Below are 16512 nucleotides of genomic sequence, written 5' to 3'. Positions count from 1 at the left end.
AGACTAATACTGTTAAACGTATGGTCATGTATAGAGCAATGCAAGAATGGAATGTGTTACCTGAAGAATTACACAAGAGAGCAGTAAAAGGAGATTTAAAAGTTTAGTTAAAACATATCTATTGTTTAAAGAAGTTGAGTAGACAACATTGGTTGAGGTTTTACAATATAAGTATGTTTGTTCAATTGTGAGATATGTCCAGAGAGGATGAAAGACATGTTATAGTACGATAGTATGTGGATATACCTGTCTTAAAAATGTGTTCAACCTAAAAGTAAGAAATGCCCAATGACTGCACTGGTGGATCTTTTGGTGTGGTGTTGAACAGGGTTCTCCCTTGACCCTCTGCTTGAAATCTACTCATCCAATTGACAGTTTATCCCACAGAGGGATGGCTCACACTGCTTAACACACACACAAACACACACACACACTTGGGAGATTGAAAGACCTTACGTAACATTTTAAAGCCGCTCCAACAACAGGGTCACGTGGATTTGTTGCACAGTATTGATCAATGTTTAGTAAACAGCTTTGGGTCCATGAAAGCTAATTCATGATTAAATTATTCCTGCTTGCATGTTTTTTTTTTTTTCTTACCCAATGAGATTTTAGCTTTCTTTTGTCTACCAGTTGTTGCATCTTTCTGCATCTTTTTGGAGCGAGTCTGCTGCTGATATAACAGGAAGTGAACAGCTCTCCACTAGTTTCAGGGGGTTATTTTGTTAGCCTATATTGTTCTAAAATACAAGCCATTTTCTCCCTCGGGATGTTGTTGTGTGACACACAACAGCATCCCAAGGTGTGTATAGCATAAGGGTGTATGTTTGGTTTACAGCAAGGTGGCGATGTGTAAAACTGGCATACAGTGCCCCATCTTCCCGGTAGGAATACAATGAAACCCAAAGCCATTTGTGTACAGGGGAATAATAGCAAATTGTATTCCCCAATTAACACAGTGCCATGTAATTCCATCTCACAGCAGAAGCTATACAGTAGATCCAGCGGGTGCCATTTTGGCAGGGAATCCAGGTATGAAATGTGTGATAGAGCTTCATAATGAGTTGAGAAAAGTGGACATTCAGGCTGCATTCGATGCAGATAAACACAACACTGGTGATCAGTGATGGTGTGAATCACTTGGGTGAGCATACATGATGTGATGCAGCCAACCTCCATATTTTTTTTCTCACCACGTAGTTACATATTTATCAATTCCAACATAAATAACAAATATCTTCCTTCCTCAGAATAGTAACCCAAGTACACAAATGCCCCAATTTAATTATTTACCTGTTTTTTTTTCTTTTTCTCATCTTCACAGATCATGGAAGACTTGTTTTATATATTTCTCTCATTAAAACACAGAACAATACTAGATATACTGTATATTTCCCTGTGGAAATCCCGATTAATATTTCCTGTACTGTAGATTTGTCCCTTCAAAGTAAAGCTTTTAGTTCACCAAAGTACAGAGAGATTTGAGATGTATGATAGCAGCAATATGCGTCATTCTTCTTTAAACACAGTAGAGCGTATAGAACCCTCAAGGGCTTCACGGTGCTGCCATGTTTTCCTTAACAGCTTCATCACCATTTTCCTCCCATAGCTATGAGGAATAAATGGGTCACAGGATCTTCACGTTAGCAGAGCTGTACATCACTGCACACATTAACAGCTGATGAAGAGGTGGCCAAAAGTCCGTTTAAATATAAATGAGAAATGTCTGGTGTCCTCACAGCTGCTGATCGGACCCAACTCCTCAAGCCTCTTCCTGTCACAATTAACAGTAGAGTTGCTGAGTCCTGTTTTCATCGATTTATGCTTCTGTTTCTCCTGACCGCTGTCTCTCACGCCTCTCTCCATCCTCTAGTATAAACAAGTGGAGCAGTACATGTCGTTCCACAAACTACCGGCCGACTTCCGACAGAAAATCCATGACTACTACGAGCACAGATACCAGGGCAAGATGTTTGACGAAGAGAGCATCCTGGAGGAGCTTAATGAGCCTCTGCGCGAGGTATGAAAACACCCAAGCATCCACTATAATGTGCTCACTCACCCACAGACACACACACACATACACACACTTCTCCACTCCCCACCGAGTAAGTGGACTGGAATAAATTCATTATAATGCTTAGCTATGGTCTCAAAGAAAAACGTAACCAAGTTGTCAGAAATGCCATTTCCAGGCTTCTGTATTGATTTACTTATTAACCGTCAATGAAGTCACCTTAAGTGCTTACCAGATCTCACTGAAAAGTAACGGATGGGTTTACAGTGATTTCCACATTGACTTTATGTTCCCATACACCTAAGAGTTGATTTTTCCTGCTGCCAGTGAACACTGTTCACTGCATTTTACAGTAAATACGGTCCTCTTGCTTCAATGGCAGCTTAAAGTACTGTTCAGGTAACAGAAAATTAAGAGAAAAATAGGCGAATACTTAAATTAACTGTGCCAGGATCCCGTAAGGTAATTAAAAAAATGGTTAAACATGTACATGAGTGTTTTATTATCTAATCACCTAATCCTTTTAAAAATAATAAACAGTCATTTCCTTTTTTCAGATACATAAATGAAAATAATGAACTAACTAACCATCATGTGTTTACCCTCAAATAATCATGAAATTAATAGTTTTACAAGTTGTTCTTCCTGAAATGCCAATTCAAGCTAAATCTGCTGCGTGGAGTACAAACTGAGACTTATGTAAACCTATTTACATGCATGCCCATACATCTTACGACATCCAATGCAACATTAGGATCCACCGATGTTTCCTGTTCAAATTTAGGAAATCGTCAACTTCAACTGCCGTAAGCTGGTGGCCTCCATGCCGCTGTTTGCCAACGCTGACCCCAACTTTGTGACAGCCATGCTGACCAAACTGAGGTTTGAAGTCTTCCAGCCTGTAGACTACATCATCAGAGAGGGAACCATCGGCAAGAAGATGTACTTCATCCAGCACGGGGTGGTCAGCGTCCTGACCAAAGGAAGCATCGGCATGAAGCTGATGGACGGCTCCTACTTTGGAGGTATGTCACCTTAGGATCATCAGTTATTCTATTCTGTTCTGTTGTCATATTCTACTATTTTCCATTCTGTTCTGCTCTGTTCTATTCTATTGTAGGACCTGATCAGAACAGAGAATAAAAAGTAGAATAGAAAAATGATCGAAACCGAACAGAATAGAATAAGAGGATAGAACAGAAAGCTGTTCTATTCTGTGCTTCCAGACATGTTATATACACTCTGAGTCCACTACAGTTTTATCCCAGATGTGTGTTTTAAAAATTGTAGCAACAGAAAAAAATAGAAACAGCACCCTGAAAGTGTACGTTTGAATTCTGTGCAGTCTTGCCTCATAGCCACTTCTGTCCCACTTTCACAGGCTTTTGTTCCTCTGTGGCTGTTTAGAAACATGTGGTGCCTGTGTTGCTATCGCCATCCATAAACCCACACAGGCGTGCGCAAAACACACTTCCACACTTTTTTAAGTCTCATGGGTTGATGGTTGGGGCTGCAGTTTTTAACATCTGGTGCCTTCTGCAGCAGACCAGAGTTCACAGGCAGTAATGTTGATGTGCCAGCTGCCCAGGGCGCTGTTGGAGGGCCACAGGCACATTGGCATACAAACATGCACATACAAATACACACATCCAAATAATAACCAGTTAATTATCACAGCATAACGATGATGACGGGCCATTTGTAATGTCAAGCATACATTTTTCAGAGCCTTCCCTGCCGCCAGTGAGGAAGTCAAAGGTCTGTCATAAACAAAACTAGCAGTGGGCTTGGACTGGAGGGACAACATGGTTTAACCACCGCAGTGTGGTGCAGTGCAGTATGTGTTTGTGGTAAAATCTCTCAATTAGTAATTAGCAGTAAGTAGATGGTGAAGTGTATATGACACATATTTTTGTGACACTTTGGTGTGGGAGACCAGGGTTCAATTCCCACTGCGATATAGCAACCAATGTGTCCCTGAGCAAGACACTTAACCCCTAGTTGCTCCAGAAGCATGCGACCTCTGACATACAGCAATTGTAAGTCGCTTCGGATAAAAGCGTCAGCTAAATGACGTGTAATGTAAAGTCTCGCATTGGCAGACTTATCTCCACATCGCTGTGGAGTATGGTCTGGCCCCTCCACAGCTACATTCTAGAGTAAAAGAAAAGCTTTAGGTTGTTTGCATTTCTTTAAACCAATCACAAACAGAGACGTTGGCTCTGCAAAATTATCTCAGGAAGGAACTTGTTTTGGTGAAACATTTGCACCACGCAAAAGAAACCCCCACATACAATATTAATTGAAGTTAACTGTTCACACAATACAGTAACGTGAGCTATTACATCAGCTTGATACATGGTTAAACGTATTTTGCTCTGCAGTGTATCGCCATGTGTACTGCTTCCATAGCAATCTGCACCAATCGGTCCAAAAACGTCCATGTACGTAGTAAATGCAAAAAACATATTGTTTGAAAATCTTTACAATCATTCCCAGAAAGAACTAAGCAGACCTGCCTTATTGCACGATTCAATATTTCAATTTTTAGCGTGTAACTTGCTTACTTGAAGTTTGTTGTTGGAAACTAATAGTCTGCACGTTTGTGTTACTGCTGCTGTGACTGGTCTGAACTGCCAATATGTTGCCTCAAAGTCACTTTTGTTTCTTGTTATTAAAATCATTTATAGTGATACAGACGGAGGGGCTTATGTAGTTAACTGATTATTTATGAACTGGCATACATTTTCAGAAAAGAAGAGAAACAGGAGAAGAAGTTTCCCTGTGAACATAGTATATGGCAACTATAATAAGATCATTTTGGACATTGCATTGTCTACTAGTGGGAACAGGAAACAGTGCATCCCAGGCTATAGGAAAAGGTTAAGGCAGGCTTGATCCCAAATAGTGCTGCTAAAAATCCCTTCTTTTTTTTTCTCTGTATTTTTCATCATACTTGATGATGAGAGTTGCCCACAAGATACAAATGGTTACCCCAGTGGTTTGAATGGCTTTTTAATGCAGCCCCGGTGGTTTCATTAGGATATTATTCTCTCCCAGCATCATGGCCCACTAATTATACTCGGCTAGCGATATGTAAATGGATGTGTTATGTATAACCAGGAAGATCCCAATTGACCAATTTTTTTGTGGATTCTGAGAGTCTTTCCACAACTCTAGAGCACTAGAGCATCTACAATGCTTAAAAACGATTAACCTTCATTTCTCAAACATGACTGGACAAAACCTAGGTTAAGAAAGAAAGCCCAGTAACTTGCTACTAAGGTGTGTGATGTCACTGACGTGTAGCTAATTTCACTACGCCGTCAAGTCACGCTATGAGTACATGTCATAGTTCTGTCCAAAGGGCTTCATACATTACATCCTACAGCTTTTACTTCCATTACAGCAGCTGACCTTGGGGAGCATCGCCACCAACCTACAGTAAGCAGTAAAGCATCTATCTGCGTAGGCTATTAATAATTCATCTGAACAGCAACTATAAATCCTTTATCAGATCATGAAGGATGATCAGAACATGGTCCACACTTAAGGTCACACTTAAATAATATCTGAATAAAAAAGCTGCTGTCTCCCCCGATTCCTACACAGTGAATGCATGTGGGCGTATGTTAATGTACTATATCTGTTTGTATGAGAATGTCTGCCAGCTGTGTCCTATATCCTATCATTATGGCCAAATCTTATTAATATGTACTGTAATATTAACTTCTTCCACTTTCTGATCACGATAGAGACAACAAGATTAATACCACTCTCATGATGTCTTTATGGCAAATATTAAACTAGAACCAGCAGATGGTTAGCTTAGATTAGCATTAAGACTGGAACTTTGCTTTTTAATGACAAGTGAGGTGTGTGTGTGTGTGTGTGTGTGTGTGTGTGTGTGTGTGTGTGTGTGTGTGTGTGTGTGTCTGCAATATTCCTTGAAACCCTCCTGGCTTGTTTGCTTTGTGCAGCGCCCCGTTTGCAGCTGGAGACACCACAGTCCTGAACAGACAGTCACGGTGCCCCCATGCATGTACTTAATGGAATCTTCTCGCGTTTCTTTATCCCTCTCCCTTTTTTTCCACAGAGAGTCAGAGGAGGTCGACCTTTTCAGATGGCGAAAAAGGAGGGCATATGGTTGTCAAGACAACAGTCAGCCCATGCCTATAGAAGAAGAAAGCTAGAGAGATAACGATACTAGGGGAAAGGAAAGGGAACAACTCAGTGTAATGAAGCTTAGCTGCACATCTCCAAATATAGAGTGGGCTTCCTTCACACAGCTGTCAGAGCTGTGCCACTGCTGGGGAAAATACTGTCAGTGGGTCATACTGGCTACGACCTCTGCATGCATAAACCACTTTCATTCTGAACACACACATTTCAAAGCCTAGGGTTTTAAGATGTCAATTTCAGACCTCTCCTTATTTCTAGTATATCTGTTCTTTTCTCTGTCACTGTCTGATGCCTTGAAATCTGTCAGTCTGCCATTTTGTGATCTAACCATCTCTTGTCTGCTCTCTCTTTCACCTCGCCAGAGATCTGCCTACTGACCCGTGGCAGACGGACGGCCAGCGTGCGATCAGACACCTACTGTCGCCTGTACTCTCTCTCTGTGGACAACTTTAATGAGGTGCTGGAGGAGTATCCCATGATGAGGAGGGCCTTTGAGACGGTAGCCATCGACAGATTGGACAGGATAGGTAAGACTGCTCCAGTAAAGCAAACTTTAGTTGATATTGTTTAACAAATGACCTTATAGCATGATTGCTATAATGATTGGTGTGTAAAGGTGTTCAAATGCATCTTTCCATCCAGACCTAATTCATGAAATGTGTCTTGAGAGATTCAGTCACGGGTAATTAGCGTCACGGCTTACCGATAAAAGCCACAAGTATTGTGACTTCATAAGCATATGAGTCATTCACTAGATGAAATGAAGCATAAGGAAAATGTATTCATTCATTAATGTGATGTCTTTGTCACATCTGACAGCTGTGACGCGCTGTGTGAGTGATCCTTAGAGGTATGATGTGTGCGCTAAAGGAAAGGAGCTTATGGTGAAAATGTATTCATGGCAGTGAATCATTTATCATGTAGTTTCCTGAGAGTAGATCTGTCATGGCAAATAAATGCTTCCGGTTGATACCAGCCATTTTGAAAACAGTTACTTAACATGTGTGACACAAAACGCTAAGCAAGATCACTGTTTCCTACCTTTATACTCTCTCTGGATGAAGTTACTGATTTGTTAACACGATTGCTCAGCTGTGGCTCTGTCTGAACATTGAGTTCAGAAACACACACACACACACACACACACAAACACAAACATGCACCGAGACTGCTTTGTCTTAGCGAAGCCTTGGGAGCCCCTTTTTTAACTAGTAAACACAACCATGTTATTTTTTCTTTACAATGCAAACAACCTCCCCCTTCCATAATGCCCCCCACTCCCCCTAAGGCCAGCAGTGCTACTGATGTCACACCACATCCCCCTGTCTCATGACCACACTTCACATGTTTACAAAAGCCCTGCATCCACCACCTGCCAGCTGTTGCCATAGCAGCCAGATTCCACACATGAGCAGCCTTCAGTCAACCAGCTCACATATTTGGGGGGGTTGGCTGACATATCTGCTTCAGATCCGAATATTCCCACTGGGCTCCATGTGCACTTGATTAATTTCAATCACTAACACTGTGTTCTTTTGTTTGGCTTTGTCAGCGGTGTTTGTCCGAAAAAAACATCTGGATCAAACACACAGAGGGCTATCAAGCCATGTTAAGAATATGAAATGTAAATACAGACTTGCAAGTAATGACACAAGCTCTGTTCCTCTCAAGTGTAAAGAGTTATTGTTGGACGCATCTTCATAAGGTCCTTATTTTAAAAGCCAGTGGAATCCAATGCTTCAAATATTTAAGATTATTTTTTTTGTTGAGCATATGTGTCCAGGAGTGCTTATTTAGGATCAGTTCAGCCTGACAGACCATAATTACTCACATTTTTGATGGAACCAGGCTTTGCTCTACCAGCCAGTCATCCATTTTCGTAAAAACAGTCTCTGACCTGTGAGCCATTCTTACATAGAGAGGAGCTAATTCCTTGCCTGTTGTCTTTATTTCCTGAATGCGCCTCATTAAAACACAGTGACACATAAGATCAGCAGAGGAAGCTGCATGTATAGCAGTGATTTTACGGGGGGTGGAGGTGTTACTTAATAATGGATTGGCTGATGTGTGAGTTCTGCAGTGCCATCAGCATGTTATTGTCCCTAGGTGCCACCTATAGCATAGTTTTACCATCCATACAGCTCCAAGATGTCAAAGGCAGACATGTTTGCTGTTTCTCGCTTCCTCAGGAGGAAGTGTACTAAGAACGATCCCCGCCGTATCAAAGAGGAAGACCTAACTACTCCTTGAGTAAGAACTCTTTAAATGTAACGACCGGGCTTTTCCAGGCTACAGCACAGCAAATGGGGATTCCTCTGCCTCCTCCCTGCAAACCCGAGAGGGTGTGTTTTCGGCCCACAGATGGAATCCATGCAACATGCCAGTTTGGAACTGCCTCCTCCCGTGACTTCTCCTTCTGGCTAGGCGGCTGACTGTGTTAGAGAGTAACAAGTTCACCAGCCTTTTTGACTTCTTTGTGACATGGGTATCACTCAGGCTGTTGTACTGACTAACAACCTAGCTTTCTAGCCAGCACTCTAGACCTCCCGCTGCATGCGCCCCACAAGTTGCCTACTGACCGATAGAGAGAGAGAGAGAGAAGGGGAGCGAAAATGATCAGTGTCCCTAAATAACCTTTACCCTTCCCAGGGACATGATGTCATACCCATTACAAAAGGAAATATCTTTTCTTCTCCTACTTAATTATCTGAACCTGTGTATCTATGGAACACAGAGAGGCGCCCGACCAGGTTTAACTGTCTCCTTTTCTATCTGATTTAAAGAAACAGCTGACATATTGAGGGTGTGTTTGCCTCAACTTTCCATTTGTTACCTTTCTGCACATGTCAAAGCAATTGATTCACTAGTGAGAAAGTATTGTTCCCCAAATAGGCTCCTTCTCTCTTTTGATCAAGAAGAGAGATGTCTCTGTTCACATCCTCCATCACCCTTCCCGGTCATTACGTCGGAGAGGAGGAACTTGTGCATTCCACTCTCAGCAGGTTTCACACACAGCGGTCTCTAACAACACACTCATCTGATTTACCTGACAGCAGTGAGAACCCATGGGGTTTGAACTCCACTACTTTGTGACGCACGCACTGCTTTCTTTCTCAGAAACAGCCCGTGATGAGCCATGTGAGATCAGATGTGATGATTCTGTTACACACTTTCCTGCTGTGACTCTCTATCTAGCATTAGTCCGCTTGGCTAGAGCCGTGCAGTCTGCTTTTCCCGCAAAGTGGGATTCTACAATTCAGCCACCAGTCGATATTTACCTGCATGAAGGCAAATTCTACAGAGGTCCTCCTCTAATCTATCAAAGAGTGAGAAGGAAACTTAAACGTGCTTCTCTTCCAAGAGGCTTCATCAGTGTTACTTTACTGGTGAGAGATCACAAGCATTTGAATCTCATTCACACAACTTGTCACTCTCCCATGTGAGTTGTGAAGGTGGCGTGGCCTTCGTGTCCGTCATCAGTGTCACTTGAATCAAGGTGTCAACTGGCATGAAAATGCCTGGTAGGGGGAGTCCCGATGCCATCCCGATGACAGCTGAGTCTTGATCAGAAGAGGTTGTCTTTTGGCATTGTATTTATCTTTTTATGTGTGGTTGTGTCTTCCCTTCCTTGTCCATTCTTCAAATGTGTGGAGACAGTTCATTTGGGGATTTTGATGTACATAGACAACTTTCTGATTCTTTCCACCTCGATGCTGCTGCTAATGTGATACATCACATGCCTTGGTTTTTCCATCATCTACAAAAAAATGCACACTACTGTGAAATCAACACATACAGGAACTGCTCAAGCATGTGTTTTATTGTCGCCACTATCATGGCTGAGATGATAATGTCTCTGTTCGCCTTGCGTCACCTCCAATACACCGTACAACTAGGAAGCGTCTCTCATTACACCCAAGTATTCAAGCTGTGAGCTTCTGCTCTTTCGTAGGGCATGCCACCATCTAATTCAGGAGATGGTGCAACTGTTGTCTCTGGTGCTGCTAAGCAAAAGTGAGGCCTGCAACATGGCTTAACCCACACTCATAGAGCTGGAGTTACCAGGTATCCAGATAACTATTATTTTTTTACTCCTGGAGGGCCAATACATGCAGAACACCAGCCAAGTGAAAGTAAACACCCACAGACACCATCACCATCTAATCACATACAGGTAGTACATGCATAGGCATAGAGGCACAAATAAACAATTGCTTTGGCAACAGACATGCTCTAACTCACACTGTCAGCACTGAGGTGACTCTGCAAAAGCCCTGACTGGCAAAAACACTTTCTCTATATCCTCAGGAAAGGGAATCAGTGCAAAATATAAGATGCTCTCTAGTTCTCTCTCTGTCTGAGCGTGTGTGTGTGTGTCCGTGATGGATTTTGTGCGTGGAGAAAATGGCAGATAGTTCTATATAAAGGCTACTATACAAGCTATCTACTGTGGCCAGGAATAGAACAAAGGATAAAGGTAAACAGTGAAGCTGTTATTTCTGTCTAGTAAAAACTGACTGCTTGTACAACTAAGGCTGTTTTTCTTTTAGCAACCAATAGTGTTTACTTCAGCAACAATGCTACCTTCTGTCTCCTTGTCATTGCAGGCAAGAAGAACTCAGTCCTGATGCACAAAGTTCAGCATGATCTGAACTCGGGTGTTTTCAACAACCGGGAGAACGAGATGATCCAGGAGATAGTTAAATATGATCGGGAAATGGTTCAACAGGTCAATGTACCACGTTCGCGGGCCATGTCCATGACACCTCCTCTATACAGTGACGGAGTCTTTAATCCTCCAGGTTCCTCCACCCATCCCCAGAATTCCGCAATTGCCACTCTGCAGCAGGCAGTAGCCATGAACTTTTGTGCCCCCATGCAAGGGAACTTGATGGGAGTAGGGAACCTGCAGTCCCCCAAGATGGTGAGGAGATTCCAGGTGATGGAAAGTGTGCCCAGCCCTGTTTCAGCTTCTCCACTGCAGTCTCAGTTCATTGCTTCTGGTGCCTTTGCTCCCATCCAGTCCAGCCCCCCTGTCCAGAGCCCGCTGACACTTGGAGGACGATCATTCCAGTATGGATCCAGTGCCCTAGCTGGTCCCACCTCAGGCTCCCAGCTTTCTCTAGCCCAGCAGCACATAGCCAGCCCCGCACACCGGCCCGGCACATATAAGAGTACTCATTCCTTGCAATTGGGTAGTTTGAGCCAAGACGCCAGGGCACTGTCAGCCTCTCAGCCCTCACTGCCTCATGAGGGGGGGCAAACAGGTGCCCCTAGTCCCCCCCAGTCTACAAGAGTCTCCTCTACTTCCATTGGACCCCCTCAGACCCCATCAGGTCACACAGGCATCCGGAGCGCTATACCACCTAAGGTGGTACTGCCCCACCAGATGTCTGTGGGGGCCTTCCCTGTAGCATCCCTGCCTGGTTCTGTGCAGAGTTTTGGGGCTGGTGCAGGGATGGCAGTAGGGGGTGCAGGAACAGGTCTGGGGGACTCAGGACGACCCAAGAAGGACTCTATAGTGAGCCTTCCTGAAACAGACCACATCAGAGTCAGATCCAGGCTATCCTCAAACTTGTGATCTTAATTTAACTACTCTGGGGGAGTGACTCAATGAGAGACTTGACTGCAGGAACACTGGGGCTTTCTGCTTATCTTCGACAGGTCCTCTTCTCTCTCTATTTTAGTTTGACTATCCGAATGTATGAGTGTTGATTGGCAGCAGGGAGAATCTGAGAGAAGACTGTTCGAACATAAATTCTGTATTGTGGTTTTTGAATCTGCAGCATTGAGAAGTTTCTACTCGCAGACATAGTAGTTGCACAGTAGTGGTAAAGTAGCATCTACCCATCTCCAACTCCTTTATTTACTTTATTTTACAACATAGTCATGGGCATATCTGCTTCACTATCCTCTCATTCACCTCATTTAATGCAAACTTTGGATCCGATGGGACTAAAGGAAAATCAGGGACCTGCTTCAGATATCAGAAGTTGGCACTTTAATGGGTTTATACTGTATCTACCACATTTTGTCAGTAGGCTGGCTTTAGAAAATGATCTTCTCACAAAGGCATAATTGTGGTTTTCCTAAAAAGTTTGAACATTAAAATTGTGGTTTTTTTGTGATTCCTAAGTATTCCTAGACCTATATAGATAATATGTAATAATGATTTTTAGCATATCTTTCCCCAGAATATTGATATGACAGGATGAATGAATATACAAGTCAAAATAAAGCATTTTCTGAATCTAGTTGGCCCCTTTTGTAAGTCTTCCCTGCCTATGATAGACCCCACCGATAAATATGTGACCCCCTAGGATGTTCAGATCACAGACAATTAATATCCTTTATATAGAAATTACAGTGGGACAAATTGTCTAGTTCCAGCCTCTATAGAGTTTTTGTTGGCTTTTCTTTAGCTCATTGTTTTGGCTTTAAAGCCAACAGATTTTCTGTACAGTTTAGTCTCATCACTCAACCCTGTTTCCAGTAGCAAAATGCAGCAGTTTTCAGCAGAAACGCTCCCTTAAACCCATTTGCACATTTAGCAAAACTAAAGAACCAGATATCTTTCTCAGGAGTTGGTGAACCAGATCTAAAAGGCAAGTAAATATATAGAGATAGGTGGCCAGAAATATGACTCCAGTGGGACTATTATAATGTTGCTTGTGTGTGCTGGATATGTAAGTATCAGATTGTTTGCTAACATGTCTGCCATAACAACTTGATAAAGTAATAATATGTCAGGGCTGTCAGCTTGTTTTGCCGTTTATGTTCCCCCAAGTGGCCAAAAGTGTATTAATGTAGCTTTAAGATTCATAAATTAACAAGATCCAATCAAAATGCACCTGACTAAAAGACTCTTCTTCCTAACACCAGATTTGATATCTGAAGTAATGGGTTTATGTGAGTAGTAACATCCCACACTATTGTAGCTTAGAAATGATAATTCACTGCCAGTTAATTACACAGCATTTTATATGACTCAAAATGTACATCCATTAAAACTCACATAATCAAAATATGAATTCATTCTTTTCTAACCATGAATTCCACATTTTTGTAGCAGTTTGGGCAATGTCACTATGCCAAAGTCATTTCATGAAACTCCTGCAAAACTCAACCTTACTGTAAACGCTACAGCTTTGATCGACATCCAAGGACAGTGCAGATACTTTGCAGGATGTATTTTGCAGTGTGGCTCTCTCATTAATGCCTCAATAAGGACTGCTACTGATTTGTGACCAAAAGCATTAGAAAGGGAACCTTTTCTCCTGGACCTTACTTTTTTTTCACCTCATCTGACTAATGCCTGAACCATTACTGGGTAATGAGAGTGGAAATTGGAATCCCTCGGGTCTGTTTGGGACTGTTATTATTCTCCTCTGATTGGATTTTATTATTCAGAGCCAATAATAAGTTCTTCTTCTATGATTGTTTTGCATTTTCATTTTGTTTAGTTTCAGTTCCTGCGTTGTTATCCACCTTCAGAGTCATCAGTGGGAAAAAAAAGTTGATGGTTTGTAAGTATTTTTAAACAGTGTTTTTGAGGTCTGTTGTGTTCTTGTTTTATGCCCAAATTATGCCCTGTGGAACCTATTTGGATGCTCGAAAAAATTATGAATACAGAGGCTCGTTATGAGAATAGTGTTTAACTGAACTTCACATTATGTCCTGGAGGCACTGTCTTAGGACAGGGAATGCATTTAGTGACTAAATATGTTGATGGACTGTTTTATACTTCATTAGAATGCACACAGTAGAGGAATGCAGGCGGCAGATATTAGTAACTCTAATGATCCCAAACGCAATTTAAATAAAAGCTGAAGAATGATCGGAGTGAAACCAAATTTACTTTTTTGTATGCTGTTTCAAAATGTTAAGCTTTGAACGACGTGTCAAAGACTGAATCATTCACACTAACTAAACGTGCTAATCAGAGAATACTACACTTAACCCATTCAGTCATATTAACAGCAATAACGGTTTAAAAAAGAGTAAGTGGCCACTCTATGCAGATGAGGTTCTGTTGTGTCATTAAGGTGTTGATGGAGATGCAATATTTCACCTTTTGGATTCATTTCCCAAACTTGACTGAGAATTGGCTTAAAGTCTGTGTTTGGGAGAACTTGAACTGATATTTAGTTTTCAATCTGCGCTCTTTAGTGACAATAACGTGATTGACGTGGTTGTTATTTCTATGTGTACACATCATTATGTAAACCAGACTATTTATTTATTTAGCCTAGTTCACTGTAACTGTAGACATAAAGAAACATGTTTGAAAATGAAATATCTTTTTAATCTTTGACAAAATGCATATTATCATCTGGTATGAACCCATATAGTTAGAACAAATCTGTTTGCATTACAGAAGACGTATAATTTTTTCTTCTACAGTCGCTCACAGTGCTACCCACAGTTTGTATATAATCCTGTGCCAGCTGGTGTGAGGCCTGCATGGTTTCTTCTATTGTGTATGTTTCATTTGTTTATTCATTTTTCCACATTTCCATTCTCCACACTCCATTTGCAAATCCTGGTCCTTTGACCAATGCTGCTTTTTGATTTGTTTTTTACCTTCTATGTCATTACTATTACCTCTGACATCTAATTAGCATGTTGCCCAGAACTCTGTAAATGCACTTTTCCCTCTTTTTGCAACTTTACAAACATATTAAGTGTTAGTAAATGTTACAACAACACAGCTGTTCAACTTTTTCAGGATGATGTCTGTACCACACACACACGCACACACATGCACACATGCACACATACACACACACACACACGTGGCAACATCTACAGAAGCTTTTGTGTTTGCCAAGTTTTGCGCTATCAAAATGTTTTGTTTTTTTATAAATACTTTCTTCATAGTTCCTAATTTTCCCTGTTCACAATGCTACAGCTTATTAACAGTTAAAACTATTTACCATTCCAATGTGTCTTTTGGCTTTATCAATGACAGTAAAGCGTGGAGATTCCGAGTGGTTAAAATGTTTACCTACAAGGGCTGTTTATTTGGATTAAGCGATGATGTGATTTTGTGTCTCTAACTTTGTCACCTAACCCACTAATGAGTTCAGATTAGTTCTCTCTTATTGGACGATAACGACTACAGCAACACTGAAAAATATGGAACACTTTATTTTAATACTGGTTGTTTCTGTATTTACCAAGATACAATTACGATTCAATATCAAAGCCTTCTGTATTAATTTGTTATTTCCTTTACATCCCTGACTTTTGTTGGCTTAACTCTTTCTTGCTTTCTTTCTCATGTCCTAGACCTGTTAGTGACACTCAATAATAGTGACTTAGGACCAAACCAACACCAACACCAATACCAAAACCAATCCTAAACACTACAGACTAATGTACACTGAGATCTTCACCAGTAACCATGAATTCCCTTGAATCAAACAGGCCACCCAAGGCAGTCGCTGTCTGGGAAATCAGAGACCTGATTTTCTTATTTACTGAGCCACTCTACAGTTGTCACGTCCCATAACATGTACTGTGCATACCTAGTGCCTAGCAGATACTGTAGTCTCCACATACATGTACTATATTCTTTGTGTGTGGCTGTAATGAAAATGCAAGCTCCTCAATACAAACATCACTGTCAATTACATCCCACTGCAGTAAATGTAAAAAGGGAAATAAATTGTATTTGAATACAGATTGATTCCACTGCTTCATGTTTAGACAAATAATCTTGGGTTAGCATATTGGAAAAGCACAAACAGGTTATGATAATTTTGCATATTCTTAATAGAAACAAGCATCTTGATGCAATAAAGGCACGTGATGATGAATGTCTCTGCTTTCTGTTAGTCATGATATTATGGCCTCTGAATCTTTGTTATAGATTGTTTTAATTTAATATCATCTGATTATCTGCCTGGTTATCAATAGAAAAATACCCTTCAAACTCAGTAAAAGATTGCAATATTTCTAGTGTGGAATAGTGGCTTCATATGGTTTTTGAATGCTGTCATTATAAAATGTGACATTTTTTAAAGCCTTCTTATGTGCAATTGTAAATATAGTTTTGCGACAAGACAAGCTCAAACTTGCAACTGCTTGAAATGTGCCGGTCTGAAGCGTTCTGAAACCTGTCAGTTTACAACTTTTTATTTCTCTGATTCACTGCTTTGTTCAAATTCTCCAGCTCGCTCAACCTATTGACCCTCACTGCTCTCTCGCACCCATTGACTGCCTCCATCCAAAACTGTTGCCATTTCAGCCAGTTGAAAGACTTGGCCAGCTGACTTCAGGTGATTGTCTATTGAAACAGGTGACACCTT

The 16512-nt window shown here is 41.3% G+C and overlaps 1 protein-coding gene across 1 annotated transcript in view; it reads left to right on the top strand.

The window, feature by feature from the left end:
• hcn2b (hyperpolarization activated cyclic nucleotide-gated potassium channel 2b) overlaps window positions 1-15884 on the top strand; it is a 46452-nt gene extending 30568 nt beyond the window's left edge. The window contains exons 5-8 of the mRNA XM_039812008.1: window positions 1874-2020; window positions 2802-3042; window positions 6562-6726; window positions 10807-15884. Of these exons, the coding sequence (XP_039667942.1) occupies window positions 1874-2020; window positions 2802-3042; window positions 6562-6726; window positions 10807-11780 (1527 nt within the window). The 3' untranslated portion in view covers window positions 11781-15884. The remainder of the gene's footprint in view (window positions 1-1873; window positions 2021-2801; window positions 3043-6561; window positions 6727-10806) is intronic.
• The last annotated feature ends 628 nt before the right edge of the window (window positions 15885-16512 follow it).

Source organism: Perca fluviatilis, chromosome 9 (assembly GCF_010015445.1).
Source record: "Perca fluviatilis chromosome 9, GENO_Pfluv_1.0, whole genome shotgun sequence".
NCBI classification, from domain to species: domain Eukaryota; kingdom Metazoa; phylum Chordata; class Actinopteri; order Perciformes; family Percidae; genus Perca; species Perca fluviatilis.
Note: the sequence above shows the minus strand (reverse complement) of the source record. Positions and strands in the feature narration are given on the sequence as shown.